The sequence below is a fragment of the Paroedura picta genome, chromosome 4 (genome assembly GCF_049243985.1).
Source record: "Paroedura picta isolate Pp20150507F chromosome 4, Ppicta_v3.0, whole genome shotgun sequence".
NCBI lineage: Eukaryota > Metazoa > Chordata > Lepidosauria > Squamata > Gekkonidae > Paroedura > Paroedura picta.
Window position 1 is genome coordinate 10,427,585 of NC_135372.1, and position 26,116 is coordinate 10,453,700.

Here is a 26,116-nt window from a genome sequence, read left to right on the forward strand (position 1 = left end):
AGAACTGTACTCCATCCAGGGTAGGCAGGCGCGCTTCCTCACATGGGCCCTTCCTACCCAGCCACAGGACCTCCGTCTTTGAAGGATTGAGCTTCAGACGACTCTGCTTCAGCCATCTCGTCACTGCTTCCAGGCAGCTGGCTAATGCTTCTGGGGGGGAGTCAGGGCGGCCATCCATCAGGAGGAAGAGCTGGGTGTCATCGGCATATTGATGGCAACCCAGCCCAAACTTCCGTACCAGTTGTGCGAGAGGGCGCATAAAGATATTGAATAGGATAGGAGAGAGGACCGCTCCTTGTGGGACTCCACAAGTAAGTTGACGACGGTCTGATGTTTTGTCTCCAATTGCAACCCTCTGTCCACGATCCCGGAGGAAGGAGATCAGCCATTGGAGGGCTGTCTCTCGTATTCCGGCATCGGTGAGGCGGCGAGCTAGAAGCTCATGATCGACTGTGTCGAACACTGCTGAGAGGTCTAGTAATATCAGCAGTGCCGACCCACCTCAGTCCAACTGGCAATGGAGGTAATCCGTCAGGGCGACTAGCGCTGTCTCTACCCCATGGCCAGGCCGGAAGCCTGACTGGGATGGGTCTAGGACCGAAGCTTCTTCCAGGTACTCTGTTAGTTGGTTTGCGACAGCCCTTTCAATCATCTTCCCCAGAGACGCTAAATGCGAGACGGGTCGATAGTTGTTGAGCTCTTGCGGGTCTAAGGATGTTTTTTTCAGCAGTGGGCGTACCACAGCCTCTTTCAATCCCTCTGGGGATTGCCACCCCTCCTCCCCGCCCCGCTGTCCGAGTGGTGGAGGACAGAGAACCCGGCAGGGGCTAGGTCTTTGAGGGCGACTGTTTCACCTTTCCTGGTCCAGGTTTCTGTCACGAACGCCAAGTCCACTCTTTGCTCTGCAAAATAGTTTTGCAGGGTAGAGGTTTTGTTGTTTATTGACCTGGCGTTGCACAGCACCAGTGTCAGAGGCGGGTTATTCACCTTTGCCTCCACCCTAGTGTCGCGAGGGATGGGGCGGAGTCTAGAGGGGACCCGTGTATGGTTGATTTCCGGGCCCCTTGGTCGCCGCCATCCGCTGTCTCTGCCTCTGCCCCTTATTGTTGGGATCCCTGACCCTTTCAGGGCCCCCGCTTTCTCTCCTTCCTCCGTTCTTTCGAATATGATGGGCTCCATGGACGCTGTTGGTTTTAGTTCTTGGTTTTGCGGTTTAGCTAGGGTTGTTGCCCGCCCTGGTTCTGTGCTTATTGCTGGTTTCTAATGTAGGTGTAGGGTTTTGTGTATCTGTGGAAGGTTGGTCCCGATCGCTATTTATAGCCTCTCAGGACTTCCTAGTTCGAATTGTGACAGTTATGTGCTATGTGTAGGATGTGTATCTGGAGGGGTAGCCCCAATCGCCTTTTGCGGCACCTCAGGGTTGCCCAGTCCAGGGTGTGCGGTGGGTGTGGTGTATGTGTGGCCTCTGTGTTATTTCATGTTGTGGTTTGGGACTGGATGTTTGTGGGTTGGGTGGAATTGGGTTGGACAGTTAGCGTTGTTTGGCAAGTGGAGGCTGGGTGGTTAGGTATTGTCTGAATTAATTAGTTGTTAGAATTGGTTGATTGGGATGGGTTTGGGTGGTTCAGTTGGTTGTTGGGTAGTTCAATTGGTTGGTGGAGTTGATTGATTTGGGGTGGGTTTGGGTAGTTCAGCCAATAGTTGGGTAGTTCAATTAGTTGATAGAATTGATTGTTTGGTAGAATTGATTGTTTTGGGCTGGGTTTGGGTAGTTCAGTTTTAGGATTTCGTTGATTAATTGGTGGAATTAATTGTTTTGGGTGGGTTTGGGGTAGTTAAATTGATGGTGGGGGCTGTGGTAGATCAGTTGATGATAATTGTTTGGATGGGTAGATGGGTAAGGTGTTAATTTAATTTGGGGTCAGTCAATGGTCAGATGGGTTGTCGTTAGGTTGAGGGTTGGAGGTTAATCCTTCTCCCTTTTTTATAATTCTTGTGCATAGATTGTTGTCTCTTTCCCTCCCTTTTAAAAATTTTTCTCCTTTTTCTATTCCCCCCACCCCCTCTGCTCTTTCCCTCCCCCCCTCTTTTTCCCCTCCCCTTTTCTGTGCACACCTCAATGTTTCCACTTGATTCTTCTCTTAGTTTGTTTGAAGTTTTCCTCTTATTCTCCCCCTCCCCTCCGTTTTCTGTCTGTACAGTTTTTCCCGCCTAAATTCTTCCCGCTTTTTTCTTCCCGCCTAAATTCTTCCTGCTTAATTTCTAGTGGTTTGTTTGGTGTTCTTTTTTTTCTTCTGGGTGTGCCCTCCTCCCTCCCCTTTGAAGTAGGCATCAATCTTAGTCAGCTCAGTTAGTTCGTTTGATTTCCCTTCCCCCTTCTGAGAATAAATAAATGGTCCTTTTGTACCTTCTTCCCTCCCCCCTACAGATGGGATAGTTATGGCAAGTCCTGTCCCCCCCCCCCCCAGGGCTTGGTACTTCTCTTTCTTTATTGTTCTGTAGGTGAGCCTTTTCCTTTCCTTCTTCTTTCTTTTCTGTTTGCTTCTTTTCCTTGTCGCTCGGCTGTAGTGCAGGGTCGGCGATGGGCAGGCAGCAGCAGCAGAGGGTCAGGCTCTGTTTGGCAGCGGTTGGGCACGGGTGGTGGACGTGGCGCAGCTATGGCGAGGCGGAATCAGTAGAAGTCCAGGCTCCGTTCCCGCGGGGTCCTGGCTCTGATCGGGCGGCAGCTGTGGGCGCGAGTGGAAGGTGCGGCGTGGTAATGGCGTCCTGTCGACCTTCAGCGGTGGAACAGCCGCAGCAGAGGGTCCGGCCCCGTTCACGTGGTGGCCGCGGTGCTGATGGTGGGCGTGGCACAGTAGCAGCGGTCAGCTGTGGCTGAAGTCCAGCTCCACTCAGGTGGCTGCAGGAGGGTCCCTCTGCAGCAGGCCGTTTCCCGCACCGACACTGACAGGCCGCTCCGGCCCTGTGTCTCCCCCTCCTCACTGCCCCCACCACGCCAGACCTCACTGGAGCCCTGCAGGGGGAGCCTGGGGCACCCAGGCTCAGAGGCCGCATGCCCTGCTGTGGCACAGAGAGCACGAACGTGCAATGCCGCCCCCGTCCCTTCCGCAGCTTCCTTTATCTTATTCTCCCTCCTGATGGGGGCTGGGTCTGGGGTCCTGGGTGCCGTTTCTTGAGGGGGCAGCACACATTGGGGGATAGACATCACCCTGTCTACCCCCCCCCCCGATTATGGCCCCGTGCTGAGGTCACTCCCCTCCCCAAACCAATCAGCGTGGCCTGTGATTGGATCAGATCTCCCTCCATGGCCCCATTGCCTCTGAGTGGATGGCCACGACTCTTGATGAGCCAGCTCTGGGTTGGGCAATACATGGCGTGGTCACAAGCAGCGGCCTCTAATCTGGAGAAGCGGGTTTGATCCCCCGCTCCTCCTCCACATGCAGCCAGCTGGGTGACCTGGGCTAGTCACAGTACTGATAGAAAAATAACTCCCAGCCTCATGGTTAGAGCTTCAGACAACATGTCGGCTGCCTTAACACCCTGCACAACAATGACTATATACAATGACTATTATAGGTAGACAAAAGTGGAGAAACTCCTGCAAGCAAAACTGGATTTGGACACTAGATGGGGACTTTGGGGGTGGAGCTGAGAATGGGTGGGCTTTGGGGTAGGGAGGAGAATGCTTTGGAGTCCTCTGGGGATGAGTCCGAGGTCCCACCTGGGGTCCGGCATCCCTCTTGTCCATTAGGATGCTATTTCCAAAAAGACAGTACTTTCTTCTGGCTCACTTTGCAGCCTCTTGAAACAGAAGAGGGGATTCAGCCGGCGCGGTAGCAACCCCGGGAGTAGCAGGCCTCAGTCGCTCCTTCCTCTGAACCCTCAGAGGCCCTGGCCTAACTGGATTTCGTGTTTTCCCAATGCAGGATGCTGTTTACGTCCAGCAAAGGGCACCTGAAGATGTTGTTCTTACGGGCCTGTGCCTATCTGAACAGTGGCCAAGTGGCCAAGAGGACGGTGGGAATGGCTGTCATGAGCGAGGTGAGACCTGGACACCCGGGTTGCCTGCCGACACTTTTCATAGAATGATAGAGGTGGAAGCGAACTCCCGGGTCATCTTCCCTCTCCAGCACTAGGCAGGACTCTCAGCCGCTGTCACCTGCCACCCCCTTGAGCCTTCACAGAATCAGCCTCTCCATCAGAAGGCTCTCCAGCCTCTGCTTAAAAATCTCCGAAGATGGAGAACCCACCACCTCCCGAGGAAGCCTGTTCCACTGAGGAACCGCTCTGAGAAACAGCTTGGAGGTTTAGACAATATTTCTTTTGAATTATTCATCCCATTGGTTCTGGTCCGTCCGTCCCGGGCAAGAGAGAACAAGTCTGCTCCATCCTCCGTATGGCAGCCTTTTAAATAATTGGAGATGGTGATCAAATCCCCTCTCAAGCCATCTTCTGCTGGGGAAAGCCATGAATCGTGGCCGACTGGACTCTTGACTTCCTCAAACCCTTTCCCAGACAGGCAGCACCACAAGGAGGTCTCCATGGGGGCAAAAAGACCCTGTTGCTGAAAAGCGGGGTATGTCAACCAACTCTTGTTCTTCTAAAAGACAAATAGACTTGGTTTGCCACAACCTGCCTCTGTGTAGGAACCGTGGATTTTCTCAGTGGTCTCCCCTCCACGGACTAACCGGGGTTGATCCTCTTTAGCTTCTGGTGCTGGACAGACCTTGACTGGTTCCCCCTCCCCTGCTGAGCTCTGAGACCAGAGAGCCATTCCTCCACTGCAGGGCTGTAAAAGCATCTTTGCATCCCCCCCCCCCTTTGTCCCTTCTGAGCTGCCCTTGCTGAGGCCGCATCCTGGCCTGGCTGACTCCGGGGTCTGCTTTTTCATCCTCTAGATATTGAAGAACGTTCTCTCGACGTGCACCAACTTTATGAAATGGACAGACGTCCCTTCAGGATTTTTTGCTGTAGAGAATTGTACCAAACTTGACCACCTCCACGGTAAGCTCTGCAAGTATCTTGTGAGTAAAGCCAGCAAGACAGGATTGGGACCCTCGGTCCATCGACATCAGAGTTATCGTCCCCTATCTGGCAGCAGTTCTCTGGTGGAGAAGGGCTTGGGGGTGCCCCAGAGCATTTGGGGGAGTTAGTGGTTATGCAAAAGGTCCCAGGGTCCATCCTGGCCCTCTCCAGTCTAAAAGGAACAGGCAGGAGATGCAGTGAAGGACCTCGGCCCGAGACCCTGGAGAGCTGCTGCGCCTCTGACCGGGATAGGCCTCCTTCAATGTGCGAGCAATATCATGACTTCCTAAAAGACTGAGGCGTCCCAACAGAAACAGCTCAGGCTTTAGCTTTGTACTTCGTACTTTTCTCTGCTCTAAGTAGTTTGGAGATGTCCAAACTGTCACGGCCAACTGTCACTTCCCTCCCTTTGCCCCGGACCATGGAGGGAGCTGGCAGGAGGCTGGTCAGGGCTCTCCGTCACCCCCCCCCCCTTAGGCCTGCTGGAAAGGAGCCTCTGACAGCCCCAACAGAGTCTGGGGGGGTACTTGTGCTTTCTTTTTAAGGGAGGGGGAGTATTAGCCTTCTGCCAAAGGGTTGGCTGAAAAAAAGCCCCTTCTCACTTAAAATACTGCTGTGGCCGGCCTGGCTGCTGGAGGGAAGAAACAGCTAAGCAACGCTCTGCAGATTTGAGGCCTACCACACAGGGTTGTTGTGCGGACAAAATTGGATGCTGTTGCGGAGGTTCTTTTGAATTTCAAGTGCAGTTAGCTTTACAGGAAAGTAGACAGTGAGACTTTGGGGGGAACTAGGTGATCCATTTTTATTAGAGAACAACGTGGCCTTGCGGACAAAAACAGGGACTGCATTTGCCAGGAGTAGGCCTCAGGCTTCGGAAGGGCAGACATCACCAACCAATCCCTTTTGGAGGGTTGCGTGTGAGGGGAGAGCTTTCCCCTCAGCCAAACTGCATGGAGATGAGTTGTACTCCCAGGGGATTCTCGGGCCCATTCCGCACAAGAATCAATGGGGCCAATTGTTTACACTAAGCCAGGGGTAGTCAAACTGCGGCCCTCCAGATGTCCATGGACTACAATTCCCAAGAGCCCCCTGCCAGCGAAAGCTGGCAGGGGGCTCCTGGGAATTGTAGTCCATGGTCATCTGGAGGGCTGCAGTTTGACTACCCCTGCACTAAGCAATTCCGGAATTTAAAATAGTGGAATTCGGCCTTATGCATACCTGCCTTTGTAGTTGAATTCAGTAGCGTTGCAATCGTTTCCCACAGGTTTCCGGTCTCGCCATAATCGCTAGGAAGGAAGCGATTTTTTCCGTGCTTTGTCCCGCCCCTGGCCGTCACTCAAACAAACAGCCAATAGCCGGCCGTTATCATGCTCACAAAAAGCCCCTTTCCCTTTAAGACAGGTTTAAAAAACACACACACGTTGCAATGAATCTGCGTTGCTTCAGAGCCCTTTCCTCATGGATGAAGAGCACAAGAAAGAGATGGTTCTTTGGGTCATTAGAACGGCACCACTGTTCCATGGCTCTTGATCCACAGCTTTAGGGGGCAAAACGTACCTGGAGACAGGTGGGAGACGGATTCTGCCCCCTCCCCTGTACACCTGATCAGAAATGAGAAATGGTCAGATTCCCCCCCACAATGGTCCCAGCAGCCAGGGGTCGAGCCTGTGGCTGTCGTAACCCCTAGCTCGGCCCTTAGCGTTCATGGGCTTGAGTTGGCAAGGGCAGGCACTGGGGCGGCTTCCCTCAACATTGTTACCATTGAGAAACCCCAGAAACAATTCCCAGGCTTCCAGAAATGCCAGAGGGGCTACGATGGTGCAAAATAGGGTTGGGAAGCAGAGCCGTGGACATGCCCTCCCCTCCAGGCCCGCCATTGGGGGATGGGTTGACATAATCATTTAGGGTCATTTATCATCCGGTAAATGTTTGACGAGTTATATTTAAATTAAATTAAAGTGTGGAACTTGATAGATAAACAGGCAACAAGAGTAACTGTGTATAATTATAAACAATAGTTTGTCACAATAAAGCAGCTGTTGGTTCGACAGCCAGGTCTGGATCTCCTTGTCTGCGTGGCTGGTGAGGAGCGGGAACAGTTACGGACGTTGGAGGAGGCGGCGGCTTATCTGGTGTCTGCAGTTTCTGAGGAGCCGGGCGAGGGCGGCGCTGGCTACGGACTCCTCACAGTCCCACTGAAGAACCCAGAGAGCTGGAAGGAGAACAGGGCAGGCAGAGGGGTCATGGAACTGTGAAAACAACCCTGAACGGAGCAAGAACAGCAGCCTGCCTCACAGGGCTGGTTTGTCGAGCAGCAAAAGTGCTCTTGCAGTTCCCAATTGGAAACAGAACAGATGTCAAGTTTCTTCAGTTGCAAGAAAACAGTCTTTGACCTGAAACAAAAGACAGGTTTATTCTAGAGCAGGAGAGTTAACTCAACACAAGCTGTGATGGAACTGGGGTTCAAGAAATTAAACACAGCATGTATCTCTTTCTGCCCCCCCCCTTCATCCATGAGAACCCAAATAACGAGGGAAGCTTCAAAGGGAAAGCAAACCAGGCAGCTGCTGTGAGATAAAAGGGTGCCCAAGGACAGGAGGGGGGCAGACCACTCTGTCAGCGGCTTACAATTGCTTCCCCATGCCCACCCCCCGGGGGGGGGATAATGGGGATGTTTATAACTTTCTCGTTGCTTTATGTCTTGAACTGTGGCTTTTAGCTTTAAGGGTGTTTTATTGGGATATTTTATGTATGGACCGTATATTATATTATATTGTGACCGCCACGAGCCTCCAGGGAGTGGCGGGATATAAACTAAATAAATAAAATAAAATAAAAATAACGGGAGGGGAAAGATTAGTGCCGAGGAATGGTTTGCTTTTGGACGGCTGTTGAGAAAAGGAACCAGAGCTGGGCAGGAAATATTCTGGACTAACCCAAATAGGCCTCCTCAATGGCTTTTGCACTGACCTCATCCGTTGTCATGTGCGGCGCATAGGGAGACAGGAGGGACATGAGACTGGACACAAGGACCCATGTCTCAAAGCCAGAGGCCCAGACCGAGAGAGCTCAGGCTGGCCCCTGCCCCTCAGAGACTGGAGCCAAAGCAAGGTCGGTCCGGGTGAGTCCCAGGATGGAAGTCCACCCTGGAGGAAGTCCGAGGCAGGCGATGGCCACCCCCTCTGTCCCTCCCTTTCTTTGAAAACCACCGCGAGACGGTGGGGTGGGGTGGTTGAGAATGGTGGATTCCCAACTCCTTCTCCACATACAGCCAGCTGGGTGACCTTGGGCCAGGTACAGTTCTGTCAGAGCTCTCCCAGCCCCACCTGCTTCCTGAGTAAATGGTTGTAGTTTAAACCCCTTATTGCAAGGGTTGCCAGTCTCTAGGTGTGGCCTGGATATCTCCCAGAATTAGAACTGCTTCCTGGACTGCAGCGGTTAATGACCTGGGAGCCAAGGGCTGCTTCGGAGGGAGGACACTGTGGTATTCCCCTGCAAACCCCACCCTCCCTCGGTCCCACCCACACTCCAGTCTCCAGGCATTTTCGGAAACTGGAGGTGGCAACGGTACGGTCTTACCTGCTTGCTGCCTTATATCATTGAAATGTTGCAGGACTGCTGTTGGGATCGGGCCGATGCAAAGGGAGCTGTATTTTTTTATGTCGATTCGATCGAACACAGACTGCAGGATCTTGATGGTCTCCTTCACTATGCTCTTGTCCATGCTGACGGCGCAACTCATGAGAGGAGTCAGGAGGGCCTCCAGAGACTCGTCCTGAAGGGAGGAAATGAGGGATGAGACCAGGTGGCCACACCGAGGGTGAGACACGCTCAAACCTTTATTCCGGGTTCCCGGCGCAGGCACATGGCCTGTGCCACCAACCGAGAGCAGGACTCATTCTGCCTCTGAGTTTTCCCTCCTGACAGAACGTTCCCCATCGTGGTCCAAAGAGAGCCCTCGTGACCAAGGGAGGGATGCAGCTGATGGTGAGCTCAGAGAGACCTCCTTTCAATCAGCTGGCGGGAATTCTACGTCCCAGGCAATGTTGTCCATTCCCAGGCTGGGAAATTCCTGGAGCTTTGTGGAGGGCACTTGGTTAGGGAAGAGCTTGGACCGCCAACCACAAGGCCTAGGGACCGAGGCCTTCATGAAAACCTGGGTCAGACCAGTGGCCCACCTAGCCCAGCATCCTGCCTCACACAGTCCCCCTGGAGGGCCAAGAACAGGGCAGAGAGGGCGAGGCCTGCTAAGAGCATTACAAGGACTCTGTGGGTTTTTGGAGATTGACATCTACCTGCTCTGACTTTGCAATAAGTCATATGGCAAATACAATCACAGCTGAGACTTGGGAACTTTATTTCTCTAGCCAGTATAGTGAACATCAATTACATACTCAACTAGATTTTCCAACTAATTGTTTACCACCATGGCCACCAGTAGCATCTCAAGAAATTAAACAATTAATCCAACAATTAAAGAGTGGGAAAGCCCCAGGCAGTGACTTCATTCCTCCAGACTTATTGAAATCAAATGCAGATTGGTGGGCTCCAATTTTAGCCCTCTTATTCACGTACATTGACCAGACAGCTCAGATTCCCCAAGACTGGGGTCTTGCAGTCATAGTTCCCATCTTTAAGAAAGGCAGTAGAGAAGAACCGGCCAATTATAGACCCATAGGTCTCCTTAGCACAATCAGTAAATTATACTCTAAACACCTTAGTTTAAGATTGTGTGATTGGCTTGATCAGGGTTTCTTAGATGAACTATTGGCTAAAAATTCATCTTCAACCTGTAGGCCTTATTCCTTCTTTCTTGTCAGTTAACCCACAACTCACTTGGTGTACAGAAATAATTAACAAACTTCTTAAAATTGGCTTAGCCCCTGATCATCTATTAGAAACGGGGCACAGACAAGCAAAACATCTGGTCTATCAACGACTTATGGATATTGAGCTGCGAAATGAGATGGCCCTACTCCCAAGCCCATATAGGTTACTAAAGTCCTGGGAGGGATTTTCTGCTGCACCATACCTAACATATATCACCTTTACTAAATTTCGATGGGCTTTTATGAGGGCCCAGTTCAATGCATTTCCATCAGCACTGCTAAATGGAAGACTGCAGCGTGTGCCCATAGAGGACCGACTATGCCCTTGCAATTCAGGTGTAATTGAATCAATTGCCCACATTATATTATACTCCCTTCAGGACGAGTCTCTGGAGGCCCACCTGCCTCCTCTCATGGAATGTACCATTGACACCATTGACTCCGGGCCACGAGCAAATCGGCCGCTAAAGCGGCCTGGCGAGCTTCTCGCTTCGGGGGGGGAGGGGAGAAAGAGCCGCGGCCCGGTGCCGGGCCGCGGCCCGCGGGTTGGGGACCACTGCCTTAGAGCATATCGGCCCTCCTAGCATTTTGGCCCCTATAGCGTTTTGGTCGTTCCAGTGGTTCATATAATGCACAGCATACTGTTTTGCGATAGCCTGTGAGCTGTATATATGTTTTTAATTCCTTGGCTTTTTAACAAAATTGTGCACAATAAAAGTAATATGAAAGTAATATCATTTTGACATATATACTGTCCTTAAACCCTTGAAGGTCCTAACTGTCACCCGTTGGGTTTTTAGGGTTCCACTTCCAGGTCCCCCCCCCTTTTGGTTTTTGTTTCATGTTGTGAAAAACACATTTTTGGGAAAAGGGGAAGGGAGCAAAGCATGATGGGAGGCAGCCTCCGTGGGACTCGGTGCAGAAAGCCGGGGAAATGAGGGGAGAAAAGCCCAGATGCAGGTAGGCGAAAGTCAACTCTCAGGGGCTTTTTGCACGGCTTCAAAATCGCACAATGGTTGCTAATTGGAAACGCTATTGATTTGCCTTAATGCACGACGTCGTAGACAATCTGCAACACTCCTGAAACCGATCAGCAAAAAGCGCTTCGTTGCAGCGCTTTCAGGGGAATCCCAAAAAGTGGATTCACCCTCTGGAAAGCGCTACACTCTTGCAACCAATCTGCAACACTAGCGAAAAAGACCTGTGCGTTAACATTGTTGCGGTTTCTTCAAAGTCCCTCCTCCTGAGCCTGTCCTCCAAACTTCCGGTGAAGCGATCGCCATTTTTTTTCTCTGAGCGAGCGGGGATAAACGCACCAGCGAGCCTCTTTCAGTTTAGAGGCTTCCCTGGCTTCAGTCCCTCCCCTTCAGTCACTAAGCACACACATTTAACATAGTCATTCAGCCGAAAATCGGCCCGTGAGAGGGGGGGGAGGGAGGGATTTTTTTTTCCCACTCCGAGGCAGCGTGGCCACGATCAAATGACAGCTCAAACAGAGACTTCCCCGGCTTCAGTCCCTCCCCTTCAGTCACTAAGCACACACATTTAACACAGTCATTCAGCCGAAAATCGGCCCATGAGAGGGGGGGGAGGGGGGATTTTTTTCTTTTCACTCGAGGCAGCGTGGTAACGATCATACGATCAAACGACAGCTCAAACACATTAGGCAACTGGATGGGTCTCTCCGTTGCAACGAATCTACACAGATTCGTTACAATGGGTGTGTTTTTTTTTTTTTAAAAAAACCTTTCTTAAAGGGAAAGGGGATGTTTGGGAGCATGCTAACGGCTGCCCATTGGCTGCTTGACGGCCAGGGGCGGGACGAGCTCGGCAATAGCGCTTCCTTTCTAGCGATTTCTGCCGAGACCGGAAGCCTGTGGGAAACGCTACAAAACGCAACTGGATACCACGACGAATTCCACTATTTTAAATGGCGATTTTTCATTCAGTGACCAATTTGCAACAAAGATCCCGGTGCGTAAAGCCCCTCAGCCTCCAAAGGAAATCCAAAGGGAGGCTCAAACTAGGTAGGCCTCCTCACGTTGAAACCATCGTGGTCCTTGCCCCAGATCCTGGAATGACATCAGCAGCCCCTGAAGTCATCCACTTCCTTGGGTGGCCTGGAGATTTCTTGGTTTCCCTCCAGGCCACAGAGACCCATTCCCCTGGTGAAATCGGCAGCTCTGGAAGGTCGACAGGAGGACAGTACGCCCTCCCCCCAGCAGCACCCCCCAGCCTCTGCCCCCAGGTCTCCAGGAATCTCTTGGCAACCCTCCCGACAACCCTCACCCTTCCCACAGCCTCCAAGGAACACGAGGGGTCAGGATGCAGAGCCAGGAAATGGCAAACCGCCTGCTAGGCAGCCCCCAGATCTGCTGGCTGCGCTACACACACCGGATGATAAACAGCAAGAGAGACGGGAATGGAACAGGGTCTTGGTGCTCCCAGGGAGATCTCCTTGTGGTCCTGCCTGGCTGGGAAAGGGTTCAAGGATGTCAAGAGTCCAGTAGGCCACGATCCATGGCTTTATCCAGCAGAAGTGTCTGCATGCATCCCGGTCATCCAGGTCTCACCTCGGTGAAAAAAGCCATTCTAACTGTCCTCTCCTTCAATTCGTGACGGTGCAAATATGCGTTGGCCAGTTTGAATGTGAAAGTTCTATACAGTCAATAAAAACAAGACCAGGAGCTGATTGTGGTTCAGATCATCAGCTTCTTGTTGCAAAATTTAGGCGTAAATTGAAGAAAGTAGGGAAAAGCACTAGGCCACTCAGGTATGAGCTAAATCATATCCCCGACGAATATACAGTAGAGGTGACAAATAGATTTAAGGAATTAGATCTGATAGACAGAGTGCCTGAAGAACTATGGACAGAGGTTCGCGACACTGTACAAGAGGTAGCAACTAAAACCATCCCAAAGAAAAAGAAATGCAAGAAATCAAAATGGCTGTCTGAGGAAGCTTTACAAATAGCTAAGGAGAGAAGGGAAGTGAAAGGCAAGGGAGAAAGAGAAAGATACACCCAATTGAATGCAGAATTCCAGAAAAAAGCTAGAAGAGATAAAATAAGAATGCTTTCTTAAATGACCAGTGCAAACAAATAGAAAACAATAGAATGGGGAGGACCAGAGATCTTTTCAAGAAAATTAGAGATATGAAGAAAACGTTTCATGCAAAGATGGGAATGATAAGGGACCAAAATGGCAGGGACCTCACAGAAGCAGATTAAACAAAGGTGGCAAAATTATACAGAAGAACTATACAAGAGCAAGCTTAACATCCCTGATGACCACAATGGGGTAGTTACTGACCTGGAGCCAGACAACCTGGAATGTGAAGTCATATGGGCCTTAGGAAGTCTGAGCAACAATAAAGCTAGTGGTGGTGACAGCATTCCAGTTGAACTATTCAAAATCTTAAAGGATGATGCAGTAAAAGTGCTACACTCAATATACCAGCAAATTTGGAAAACTCAACAATGGCCACAGGATTGGAAAAGGTCAGTTTACATTCCAATCCCAAAGAAGGGAAATGCCAAAGAAGCATCTTATTTGTCTCTTGAGAAATTTGTATGCATGTCAAGAAGCAACAGTGAGAACTGAACATGGAATCACTGATTGGTTCAAAATTGAGAAAGGAGTTCGGCAAGGCTGTATACTGTCGCCTTGCCTATTTAACTTGTATGCGGAGCACATCATGAGAAAGGCGGGATTAGAGGAGTCACAAATTGGGATCAAGATTGCAGGGAGAAATATCAACAACCTCAGATATGCAGATAATACCACTCTAATGGCAGAAAGTGAAGAGGAACTAAAGAGCCTGTTGATGTGGGTGAAGGAGGAGAGTGCAAAGGTTGGCTTGAAACTCAACATCAAGAAAACGAAGATCATGGCATCCGGCCCTCTGAATTCCTGGCAAATAGATGGGGAAGAAATGGAGATAGTGACAGATTTTATTTTCCTGGGCTCCAAGATCACTGCAGATGGGGACTGCAGCAAAGAAATTAAAAGAAGCTTGCTCCTGGGAAGGAAAGCTATGGCAAATCTCGACAGCATCCTAAAAAACAGAGACATCACCCTGCCAACAAAAGTGCATTTAGTCAAGGCTATGGTATTCCCAGTTGCAATGGATGGCTGTGAAAGTTGGACCATAAGGAAGGTTGGGCATCAAAGAATTGAGGCTTTTGAACTCTGGTGCTGGAGAAGACTCTTGCGAGTCCCTTGGACTGCAAGGCGAACAAACCGGTCAGTCCTAGAGGAGATCAGCCCTGACTGCTCTTTAGAAGGCCAGACCCTGAAGATGAAACTCAAATACTTTGTCCACCTCATGAGAAGGAAGGGCTCCCTGGAGAAGAGCCTAATGCTGGGACTGATTGAGGGCAAAAGAAGAAGGGGACGACAGAGAATGAGGTGGCTGGATGGAGTCACTAAAGCAGTAGGTGCAAACTTAAATGGACTCCGGGGAATGGTAGAGGACAGGAAGGCCTGGAGGATCATTGTCCATGGGGTCGCGATCGGTCAGACACGACTTCGCACCTAACAACAACAACAACAATGAATACACCTTCCTGATGGTCTTGCTCACCAAGTTGGATCTGACCTCACAGTCCAGCACAGGCTTCAGAAGACTACAAATAAAACAGTGGTGGAGGTGGTGGTGAAGAAATATTAGCACCCCCCCAAGGATGCACACATCTTTCCCCTACAGTCGATTCAACAGGATCAGCTCTGAATGTTTTATTATCAAACAGCAGAGCAGATGCCAAATCTGAAGGGTACCTGAAGGGTATCTGAAGAGAAAGAGTAGAAGAGGTAGAGCTGATTTTAAATATCCCACTCTTCATGACCCCAAGGAGTCCCAAAGTGGCTTCCAGACACCCTTCCCTTCCTCTCCCACAACAGACACCCTGGGAGGTTGGTGAGGCTGAGAGTCCTCTGACAGGACTGCTCTGCGGAAACAGCCCTAAGAGAACTGTGTTGGAATGGCAATCAGCAAGTAATTTGGTGAAGTCAGCCCTGTGGGGCTGTTGTTCAGCAGTGTAAGCAGCTCACTAGTGACACCTAATGATCACTCTGAGGTTGCAGGGAATTCTGAGCCATGTGCTCTGTTTAATCTGAGCCGCCCCACCCAGAGAAGGTCAGTGTGCTTTGCAGAAGCAAGCAAGGAGCCTCCATGAAGGATCTGCTGACATGAGGCAGCCATAGAGGCTTGCAGTGTGCTGTTTTTGCAACTACTACCGTATTTGCCGGTGTATAAGACGACTGGACGTATAAGACGACCCCCCAACATTTCCACTCAAAATACAGAGTTTGTTATATACTTGACGTATAAGACTACCCACCCCTCCGCACACCTTCCACACACCAAATAAAACATAAAAGAGCATCAGAAGGGGGGGGAGAGACAAAGAGAGAGCGCCATAAAAAAAAAAAGAAAGCAAGAAAGTATGCTTGGATTAGTGATTATCTCCCTTCCCCCCAAAACGGCGAGAGGAGATGGGTAACTCTCTCTCTCTCTCTCTCTCTCTCTCTCTCTCTCTCTCTCTCTCTCTCTCTCTCTCTCTCTCTCTCTCTCTCTTTCAGGCCCCAGTACCAGGCCGGACGCGTTTGCTCTCTTCCTGAATGGGGGCGGCTTCAAAACACCAGGAACCACGAAAGGGTAAGGGAGGGGGAGCAGAGGCTGGCACCTCCCCCCCCCCAGCATCCTCCTCCTTCTCCACTCCTCCACCACTCGCTCGCCCGGCCGGCCCTTCGGGAGCTCTCTCTCTCTCTCTCCCCCTCCTGCTTCAGAGTCTTCTGTGGGAGGGAGGGCCCGTTGCTGCCGTGGCGAGGTGGGGGGCGAGGTGGGGGGCGTCCACGCAGGCACAAGTTTGGCGAGCCCAGCGAGTTCCGAGCCGGGAGGAGTTCACAAGACAGCAGCAGAGTTGGTGAGCCCAGTGGAGGGGGGGAGCGCCGCCGCCGCCTCGGCGTCCCTTAATTCTGGTCACCTTAAACTATGGGCACCGGGCGAGCATCGGGAGGCCACTATGGGCAGCTCTGTCTATCCCAACGGAAGTGCACCCGGCGTATAAGACGACCCCCCCCCCCACTTGGAGGCATGTTTTTCAGGGGGGGAAAGTCATCTTATACGCCGGCAAATACGGTATTTAGAAGAAGAAGAAGAGGAAGAAGAAGAAGAAGAAGAAGAAGAGGAAGAAGAGGAAGAAGAAAAAGAAGAAAGGAATGTTTGAATCCCCAAAACCACCCCTGAGAGGGGATTGGTGGCTTACAATGATTGACAACCTGAGGAGCAGGAAGAAACCTGCAGGTTATCCACACTTCCGGCTTCTCCACCACCTTGTTGGGAAGGGAAAAGCCATGATGAGATGGCAGAATAACGCGGGAGGGGTCTCCCATCAGCAAGCGGTCAAGCGTGCGGTTTACAATCGCACTTTTACAAGCAGGAGGCGGCACGAATTGTCCACCTCCATGCAGAAATGGTCATGGTTTGGGTCTTGCTTCTGCCCGCCAGCCTCGGAGGGCACCTGATACTTCTCCTTTGGGTGGACAAGGGCTGCCAGTACAGGAAGTGTCTGGCTTGAAGTGGGCACCTGGGGACCCTACCTGAAGCTCTTCTGCCCTCAAACTAAGTCCTTCCCTTAGCCTCCTTTGGGTTGTTCCTCCTACCTTCTCTACACAACAGATGCCTGGCATTTCTCCCACTGCAAGGCACAAGGAGCCTGGCCAGGAGAGCTAAGGAGAAGCAAGCCTTGGGTACGTACGTGATGGAGCAAATGGTGGTCATAGCAAGGGGGAGGATCAGGAAGCCCACTGACTCCTGTGGCTCTTCTTCGATCATTTCCTGCAGTGGAAAAACACACAGACAGAGGGTCACTTCCAAGTAAGGCTTTTAGGCAGGGGTGGCCAAACTGTGGCTCTCCAGATGTCCCTGGACTACCGTTATTGAAAGGTTCCGTAAGATGATGCGAGACAAAGCCTGGGATTCCGCTCCAGTCCCTCCCCTGACGAAGGCCGTCCATTTCCACAGGAGCGCTCACTTCGGTCGCTACGATGCAGAGAAGTCTCCTCTTTGACTTACGATTATGCCTTTGACCATTTCAGATTTCTGGGGGCAAAGGACACCTTCCCTCCGGCTCCCCTGGAGGGCTCTGCTGACCATGAGGACCGATTTCAGGAACGCTGTTTTCAGCAGTTCATTCTAGATGGAGGAGAACGAAGCAGGGGGCAGAGAGGTTAGACCCCCTTCCAGGAGTGGGTGCTGGGGGAGGCACCCGGCTGGAGGGAGACGGGAATGCCAGCGTCCTTCACTCAGGCAATCCCAGGAGCTGGCTGGTACGTTCCCCTCTTTTTTACCATTGAGAAACCCCTGAAACATTCTTTAGGCTTCAAGAAAATCCCAAATTTATTTATTTGGAGGGGGGGGGGTTGGCATGACCATTTCTGGTCATATCACCTGATAAAAGTTTAACAACTGAAAAAAATGGATATACAAAATGAAGCCCCAGCAATTGGGGAAACCCTTCCAGGACCACCAAGACAGTCTTCACCAGGGGAATGACCCAGCGTTTATACGGAGATCAATCTCAGCTAGAATGGCCAGACCCTCCAGTGGAAGGACCCTCGCCACCAGGCCCCACTGGCCACCACCAATGACCTGACGAGGAGGGGGACCTTGCCCAGAAAAAGAATGGGGTCCGGTCAATATTGCAGCAGTGCCTCTATGTCACTACCTCATCCCGTTGGGGACGTCACATCCCGTGTGACCCGGAAGTGACGCCATGAGGTCAGTGGTGGTGAGGTGACACTCTGGCTTTCGGACAAAAGCTTTAGGGTAGAAGTCAAGTGGACCACACAGTCTTCGTGCAAACACCAGAGCGTTGCCCCACCATCGCGGCATGATGCCGTCTCTTCCGGGCCACCTTGGAAGGGATGGAGGAACGTCATGGCAATGTGGGCTGAGCTTCCCTATGATGGAGGCGGGAATATCAGCCGGATGTGGGGAGGAGCTTCTGAGCAACGCAGGCTGCTCACGGGGAGTTCGCGTCTCCAGACGTGTGGGCTCTCCCTCCTGGGAGGGAAACGGAAGCAGACATTACCGGGTTATTGCTCGGGGACCCTGTAGGTCATCCTGCATAGTGCAGGGGGGTGGGCTGGGTGGTCTTCAGGCCCCCTTCCAGGTATATCATTCCACAGTTTCATTTTCCCATGGAGTCATAAACACTTACCTTGTGGCCCACACAGAACTGTCTCAGCAGCTCTGAGATGATGAACTCTATCAGCATGAGAAGGTCTTCTGTCTTGGACCCAGCGGCCGCATGCCCGTAGCACTGGATCAATGTGATGCGAACCTGAATGGGAACACGGCTCTGCAGATCCTGGAGGTGAAGGGGCAGAAAGGGAAACCATTAAGCCGTATATTGAGCAAAAGCACAGTTCAAATCAGCCTCTGGACACCGTCAGGTCCTGAGAGTGTTCAGGAGAAAGGCAAGAAGGTGAAAATGTCAAGGAAAGACCTTAAAAGAGCCAGATTTCTCCCTGGTGGAAAGCACAGCCAACCCGGGGCCAGCGCCTGCCAAGGCAAGAGTGGTAGAGAGGTGGCTGACCATTGCCGGCCTCTGTCTGGCGGCCCTGGATGTCCGTGGTGGTCGCCCAACCAAGGACTCACCAAGGCCAGCCTGGCTTAGCTGCTGAGATCTGAGCAGACGGATCTAGCCAGGTGACAAACTGTTGAGACACCACTAATTGGCTCAGTTGCTTCGTGTTGCTTTGGGCTCTCTCAGCCTCACCCACCCCACAGGGTGTCTGTTGTGGGGAGAGGAAAGGGAAGGTGACTGTAAGCCGCTTTGAGACTCCTTCAGGTAGAGAAAAGCGGCATAGAAGAACCAACTCTTCTTCTTCTTCAGTAATTTCAGGGCTCTCTCAGCCTCCCCTCCCTCACAGGGTGTCTGTTGTGGGGAGAGGAAAGGGAAGGCGACTGTAAGCCCCTTTGAGACTCCTTCGGGTAGAGAAAAACGGCATAGAAGAACCAACTCTTCTTCTTCTTCAGTAATTTCAGGGCTCTCTCAGCCTCACCCACCCCACAGGGTGTCTGTTGTGGGGAGAGGAAAGGGAAGGTGACTGTAAGCCGCTTTGAGACTCCTTCGGGTAGAGAAAAGCGGCATATAAGAACCAACTCTTCTTCTTCAGTAATATCAGGGCTCTCTCAGCCTCACCCACCTCACAGGGTGTCTGTTGTGGGGAGAGGAAAGGGAAGGCGACTGTAAGCCCCTTTGAGACTCCTTCGGGTAGAGAAAAACGGCATAGAAGAACCAACTCTTCTTCTTCTTCAGTAATTTCAGGGCTCTCTCAGCCTCACCCACCCCACAGGGTGTCTGTTGTGGGGAGAGGAAAGGGAAGGTGACTGTAAGCCGCTTTGAGACTCCTTCGGGTAGAGAAAAGCGGCATATAAGAACCAACTCTTCTTCTTCAGTAATATCAGGGCTCTCTCAGCCTCACCCACCTCACAGGGTGTCTGTTGTGGGGAGAGGAAAGAGAATGCGACTGTAAGCCGCTTTGAGACTCCTTCGGGTAGAGAAAAGCGGCATATAAGAACCAACTCTTCTTCTTCTTCAGTAATTTCAGGGCTCTCTCAGCCTCACCCACCCCACAGGGTGTCTGTTGTGGGGAGAGGAAAGGGAAGGCGACTGTAAGCTGCTTTGAGACTCCTTCGAGTAGAGAAAAGCAGCATAGAAGAACCAACTCTTCTATCCACAAATTAAGCTTAAAGATGTAGAAAAAGAGGAGACGGAGACCATATTTTTTGATACAATGCTGCCCATTGAGAAATCTCTTCACCCTAGGGTTCTTTGGGATCTTCAGCTGAATTCAGAATAGATTCAGCTGGGTAAAGGCTTTTGTCTTGCTGATGTCCCCTCCACGAAGAAGAATATTGGTTCTTATATGCTGCTTTTCTCTCCACAAAGGAATGTCAAAGCAGCTTCCAATCTCTTTTCCCTCTTCTCCCCAAAATAGGCCCTCTGTGAGGGAGGTGGGGCTGAGAGAGCTCTGGGAGAGGCTGATCTGTGAGAACAGCACTATCAGAGCTGTGACTAGTCCAAGGTCACCCAGCTCAGTCCCAGCTCACCCGATTAGAAGCCGCCGCTCTTAACCACTCCACCAAGCGGGCTCCCCCATTCCACCAAGCCGCATGATCCCTCTTCCGCACTCAACCTTTTTATTTGCCGTTCTTACCGTTTCCCATTTCTCTTAGCTCTGGCTGGACGTGTGTCACAGTTTTCCACTTGGGGTTTCTAATGCCTAAGGCTCGAACTTGTCAGCCACCTTGGCGGCACTTAGGGAGGCCGAGCTGTGGGGGGTCAGCTCCCACAAGCGAGATAAATCAACTGATAAGGAAATGGTTCTGCAACTGTACCTCCGCTGTCTTCTCCCCAGAAAGAGATCTCCTAGCTCCATCTGATTTCCATAGTCTTGGCCCGACCCCCGGGAAACCCCTGGAGAACGCAGGCTGGTTGGGGCCCAAGCGGGGCAGAATCGCCCACCGTCCACCCACCATTGACTCCAGGGGGACAGCGCTCTGTCCTCGGGAGATCAGGGGCAGTTCCAGGGCAACTCCTGGCCTCCCCTGCAGGTTGGCAACCCTGCTCCCCACAGCCGTTCTTCTCTTGGCCCCTCCGGCAGGGTCAGTTCAAGGCCTTTCAAAGTCTGCCTATCCCTGAGCCCACACTAGCATTGCCAACCTCCAGGTACCGGCTGGAGATCTTCCAGGATTACTGCTGTTCTCCAGGTATCAGAGCTCAGATCACGTGGTGAAAAGGGCCACTTGGGAAGGTGGGCTCTGTGACGCCCCTCCCTGCCCCAATCCGCAGCCTCCCCCAGTCTCCAGGGATTTCCTGACCCAGAGGGGGCCACTCTAGCCTGCATGCCGTTCAAGCCCCTGCGGCAAAGCCACAGGGGGGCATGGCTGTACGGATGCCAGCCTCCAGGTGGGACCTGGGGATCCCCTGGAATTGCAGTTCATCTCTAGGCAACGGACACCAGATCCCCTGGAGAAGACGGCTGCCCCGGAGGGTGGACTTCACCAAAGCTCCTCCCCAAACCCCGCCCCGTGCAGGCTCCTCCCCCAAGGTCTCCAAGTTTCCCCCAACCCGGAGCTGCCTGTGGGACAGGGTTCTGGACTGAATGCACCTCACCACCATTTGCTTTGTTTCCTCTTGAGTGCTCTATCCGAGGAGCCTTTGCAGATATTCTGCGACGATATCTATTTGTCTTGTGTCCCGTAATTTGCTTCCCATATAGCGACATAGAAGGATCTGGCAAGGGTCAGAAAAGGTCTCCGTTAGTCAAACAGATGTATCATCCGCAGAGCTGGGAGGTGAGGGCGAGGGAGACGTCTTGAAACCGCCATCGTAAATCCAGGTACGAGTGACTCTTCGCTCTGCTCGGCCTCAGGGGAGTCAGAGGGCTCTGCAGCCTCCCTGACGTGGACCTCGGGAGGACCTTCCTGTCTCTAGGCGGTGGCTGGAGAGCTCCCAGAATTACGGCTTTTCCCAATCATTGGGCCAAAGTTCTGAGAAGGCCCGCCCAGCCAGGGGCAGTCTGGAGACATGGCTGCCAGTCTGCCCCTGACCACTGCAGTAGGGCTGCCAAGGGGGATGAGAACACATTCTTGGACAGGCTGTGCCAGCCCATTTCTCCCCAGGGCTGCCCCCCTTTCTCCCCAGGGCTGCCCCCTTTTCTCCCCAGGGCTGCTCCCCTTTCTCCTCAGGGCTGCCCCCCTTTCTCCCCAGGGCTGCCCCCCTTTCTGCCCCAGGGCTGCCCCCTTTTCGCCTCAGGGCTGTCCTAACTGTCATGTCCAACTGTAACTTCCCTCCCTTTGGCTCAGAAGACTGACGGAGCTGGCAGGAGGCTGGAGAGACCACTAGTCTGACCCAGCCGGGCTCTTCTGAGGGTCAGGGAAGGCCTTGGCCTCTCTGCCCTGTTGCTGGCCCTCCAGGGGAACTGTTTGGCCCCTTGGTGAGATGGGAGGCTGGACTGGATGGACCCCTGGCCTGACCCAGCAGGTCTCTTCTGATGTTCTTAAGGTGGAAGCCATTGGTGTTTGTGTTTTGGAGAGGACGAACTAAACTGAAGGCCCAGCAGCGTGAAATATTTCCCCAGAAGTCTGTGGAAACCGCAGGCATTTCCTCACCATTTGTTTTGCTTCCTCCTGGGAGCAGCTTTTGGATGTATTCCTTAACCAATTCTTTGTTTTTTTGCCTCTCTTAATTTGGAGCCAAATTGATATAGAGCAGGGGTAGTCAAACTGCGGCCCTCCAGATGTCCATGGACTACAATTCCCAGGAGCCCCCTGCCAGCGAATGCTGGCAGGGGGCTCCTGGGAATTGTAGTCCATGGACATCTGGAGGGCCGCAGTTTGACTACCCCTGATATAGAGGGATCTGGCAAGGGTCAGAAAAGGTCTCCGTTAGTCAAACAGATGTATCATCCACAGGGCTGGGAGGTGAGGGCGAGGGAGACGTCTTGAAACCGCCTTCGTAAATCCAGGTTTGAGTGACTCTCCGCTCTGCTCGGCCTCAGGGGAGTCAGAGGGCTCTGCAGCCTCCCTGACGTGGACCTCGGGAGGACCGTCCTCTTGTGTTGAAAATGAAAGGAGCTTTTGGAGGTACTCTGTGACGATTTCTTTATTTCTCTTATCTCGTAATTTTGAGCTCACCGCCCACTGGCGAGGGGGGCCCACCGCGCCGACGGGGGTGGCCGGGGGCTGCCTGGCGGGAGACGTTGCCCACGACACGCGAAGGAGGGTGGTTGCCTGCTTGAAGACGTCATCCTGATTGCCCGGGTGCACTTCCCCGCCTTGAGCTGCCCTATCCCCACCCCTGCCCTGCCGCGCCCCACCTCCGCCGCACATGTGCTGCCCCGCCTCCTTGTCCAACCACTTGGGTAAGGTGACCAGATTGTCCCACTTTTGGAGGGACATCTGGGAGCACCTGGCAAATTGTACTTATGTTGAAATTTTTATATATATATATATATTACAATACTATTTTTGAGTTCTATGCGTTCTATACTTTTTCATGCTCCATATAGACCAAATTTTTAATCAAGAACACCCCCCCCACCCCCAGTCAATGGTCTCCCGCTTTGCCAATGTTAAAATCTGGTCACCTTAAACTTGGGGGGAGCGCGGAGCCCACGGGGACAGGGAGCGCCTGCTAGCGCCCATTCTATTTAGCAATACAATGGGCTTTATATGTAGTAATATTTACAAAGCAGGATGCTACAATAAACCTACATAATAAAAAGAGACTTTTTACTTTTCTTTATCCTGTATCAGTTCTGTTAATCTTGTCAGCCTTGGGATGGCTTTGCAATTGGGCCCTGCCTCTGACATGCCACGCCCACTCAGGACTTTGGCCCAATCACTGGGCCAAAGTCCTGACCACCGCAGGGAGAGGAGCTCAGTAGGGCTGCCGAGAGGGGGATGAGAACAGAGGCTTGGACAGGCTGTGCCAGCCCATTTCTCCTCAAGGCTGCCCCCTTTTCGCCCCAAGGCTGTCCCCTTTTTGCTCCAAGGCTCCCTTTACTCCCCTTTTCACCCCAGGGCTGTCCCCTTTTCGCCCCAGGGCTGTCCACTTTTAATTCCAAGGCTGACTCCTTTTCTGACTCCTTTTCTCCCCAAGGCTGTCCCCTTTACTCCCCAAGGCTGTCCCCTTTTCGCCCCAGGGCTGTCCCCTTTCTGCCCCATAGCTGTCCCCTTTTCTCCCCAGGGCTACCCCCTTTTTGCCCCATAGCTGTCCCCTTTTCTCCCTAGGGCTGCCCCCTTTTCACCTCAGGGCTGTCCTAACTGTCATATCCAACTGCCTCAGAAGACTGACGGAGCTGGCAGGAGGCTGGAGAAAGCTCTCCCTCTTCTGTAACCACTATGCCACAATTCCCAAAGGGCAGGCCTCTCCCACACCCAACAAACTTTCCAAAGCACGGGTTCTTGACACCCATCTCTCCACTCATTTGCCACCATGCCACCACAACCCCCCCCCCACAAGACACACATTCAACCCCATGCCCTTCCAGACTGGACAAGCCCTCCCCTTCCCCTTCCCACTGCCAAGCTCTAGCGTCCGGTGTATTCCTGGACACAATGAGCTTTGGCCCCAGTGATACTATAATGTAACATAGGAACTTCTGCTGGTGGACTCCTAGTTTATACTGGCAGGTTTCGAAAGCTTGAAACTTCTTGGCAATTCCTGCAAAAAATAATGAAAAAAAGAGGCACAGAAGCTTTACTTGAATAGTCTTTGTACTAAATATACTGATCTTCTTCTAATAGGTTACAATTGTGATATCTTAACAATAATTATTATTCCTAACTCAGGACTTGCTACTGAGGAGATATTGGCGATTGAAAACGGCTGAGATCTGGAAACCGTTCTGGCAGAAGTCCTGGAGAAACCAATCAAAACCCAGGAGAGGAAGGACATTGCTTGTTTGAACATCTAATTACTGGCATTTTACGCCACGGGGACAGTCTCCCTTCTTTCTGCTTTGCGGCTCACAGAATGCCATTCACCCCTGGAGGTCAGCGACCCAAATGACCAGCCCCATAAGCACTTAGCAGGCCTCGTCCGTGTCACGCATCAAGAGGGCCGCAGTTCCTGCCCACATGAGTGGCTTTCCCTCAAAATAGTTGTCAAACTCAATTTGTTATCAGACTCTCCAAAATCCAAACTCTTTGAAGTCTCGTAAGCCAATGCCGTCCCCATTGGATCACAGCATTATTTGGGGCATCATCCGGTGGAGGTGATTTCAGGGGGCAGGGGAGGGGCACCGCCCCCTCCCCCCTTGGGGCACCCAGCTGCAAGCCCCACTGTGAAATCTGTGGGTTCAAAGAACCCTGAGAGTTCCCTTCGGCTCTTTCTTGGGACCCCTCCTGATCATACAGAAAACTCGAACTGAACGGGAGAATCCCTCCAACCACCCACCTTCCGCCAGGGTGTGCCAGGGATCCCTTTCAGATCCAACGGACTGGATCCGGCAGTCAAGGTCCAGCTGCACATTGGCTGATGGCGGTGCAGGAATTTGATCCTTCCTTCCACCTCAGCTTTGGTCCACAACAGGTTTATAGGCACAGCACCCACAGCAGGGGCAGGAAGCGTGATCTGGCCGTGGGGATGGTTAAGACCCCTGACTGAGAATCCGGAGAGCGGCGGCCAGTCTGAGGAGACAAGACCCCCCTGGCAGGACCGAGGGTCTAACTCAGCCCAATGCAGCTTTGTGTGTTCAAGGGAGAAAGATCCAGAATGGACAGAAGATGCTTCAATAACTTTGACAACTCTGAGATGGAGCTCGGCATCCTCCGATAATTGCACAGGTTCTGGACACCCATCTCTCCAGTTCCGGTTTGGTTTCCGCCTGCCAGGCAGCTCTTAAATGCAAATAAGAAAGTAGAAAGGCATACAGGAGGATATGCCCCAAAAAGGACAGATTCATTATCACCTCCATAGGGCCTGGGCCCCATCCTAAGGGAGGGATTTCAGACTCCCAGGAGGAGCGGATCCTCTTCAGTTCTTAGGGGCAGTTTCAAGAGGGGGCATGGAGGTCCCCCAAAAGGCAGCCTGTGAGGTGGGTGAGGCTGAGAGGGCCCTGAGGTTACTGAAGTGGGATCTGGACAAAGCTCTCCCATCATCCCTGCGAGCTGAAGGCCGGTATTATGTGCATAGAATTTCGATTACAACTTGGAGTCGATTGAAATATTGAAAACCTCTAGGATAAGTTTCACAATCACAGGAGGAAACAACCACCGATGAAAGGTCTACTTTACTAGGGAGGGAATGCAAACAAGCACAGAGTGTGAAGGCCTTGTCGCCGTTGTCAAATATCTAAATAACTCTCCATATTTTTTATCTTTTTCATTTACCAGAAAACCTAAAAGATAAGCTTCTGTCCTTAAATATTTTTGAGATTTCTTTATGGCTATCCTGCCAAAAATGTCTTGCTTGCTTGCAGGTCCGTCACATATGAAACATCCCTCTCACTTCCCCGCATTTCCAACATCTACCTGATAAGCTTTTATTCATTTTTGATAATTTATGTGGAGCCATGTACCAACAATAATGCAATTTATAATAGTTTTCCCTAATATAGTAACTATTGGTAAATTTGCGCAGGGCCTGTAAGACGGAGCTCTTCCGCCAGGCGTATGGTTGAGGCCAGGGCAGTTTTTCCCATGGTCCATCTGAGGATCCCTTCCAATGCTGAGATCTGTAA

General features: G+C 51.9%; 2 protein-coding genes and 1 long non-coding RNA gene across 4 annotated transcripts; 1 reads left to right on the forward strand and 2 right to left on the reverse strand.

Annotated features, from left to right (window-relative positions):
- Nucleotides 1-3,874: 3,874 nt before the first annotated feature.
- Nucleotides 3,875-7,194, forward strand: LOC143834907 (uncharacterized). The gene is made up of 3 exons (XR_013229930.1): nt 3,875-4,041; nt 4,899-5,004; nt 7,077-7,194. It is a non-coding gene; the product is annotated as an uncharacterized LOC143834907 (long non-coding RNA).
- Nucleotides 7,066-16,919, reverse strand: LOC143834905 (uncharacterized). 2 transcript variants are annotated; one of them, XM_077331812.1, is made up of 4 exons: nt 16,791-16,919; nt 16,615-16,694; nt 8,605-8,800; nt 7,066-7,237 (listed from the first exon to the last, which is right to left on the reverse strand). In XM_077331812.1, the coding sequence occupies exons 1-4, from the start codon at nt 16,870-16,872 to the stop codon at nt 7,125-7,127; spliced, it is 471 nt and encodes a 156-aa protein (XP_077187927.1). In that variant the 5' UTR covers nt 16,873-16,919; the 3' UTR covers nt 7,066-7,124. The 2 variants fall into 2 exon arrangements, with proteins under 2 accessions (XP_077187927.1, XP_077187926.1); XM_077331811.1 differs by having other exon boundaries at nt 16,615-16,908.
- Nucleotides 16,920-17,131: 212 nt separating this feature from the next.
- LOC143834906 (uncharacterized) lies at nt 17,132-21,193 on the reverse strand. The gene is made up of 3 exons (XM_077331814.1): nt 21,043-21,193; nt 18,079-18,228; nt 17,132-17,921 (listed from the first exon to the last, which is right to left on the reverse strand). The coding sequence occupies exons 1-3, from the start codon at nt 21,046-21,048 to the stop codon at nt 17,580-17,582; spliced, it is 498 nt and encodes a 165-aa protein (XP_077187929.1). The 5' UTR covers nt 21,049-21,193; the 3' UTR covers nt 17,132-17,579.
- Nucleotides 21,194-26,116: the final 4,923 nt, after the last annotated feature.

Bases quoted from the DNA above. Each gene is read 5' to 3' on its own strand.
- LOC143834905 (XM_077331811.1), bottom strand. From the start codon at position 16,872: ATGGACGGCCTTCGTCAGGGGAGGGACTGGAGCGGAATCCCAGGCTTT. The intron at 8,801-16,614 runs GTACGTACCCAA...TCCTCCCTTCAG, and splicing joins ACCACCATTTGCTCCATCAC to GACGAGTCTCTGGAGGCCCT. The intron at 7,238-8,604 runs GTAAGACCGTAC...TTCTCCTTCCAG, and splicing joins TGATATAAGGCAGCAAGCAG to CTCTCTGGGTTCTTCAGTGG.
- LOC143834906 (XM_077331814.1), bottom strand. The intron at 17,922-18,078 runs GTAAGTGTTTAT...TTTCCCTCCCAG, and splicing joins AGTTCTGTGTGGGCCACAAG to GAGGGAGAGCCCACACGTCT.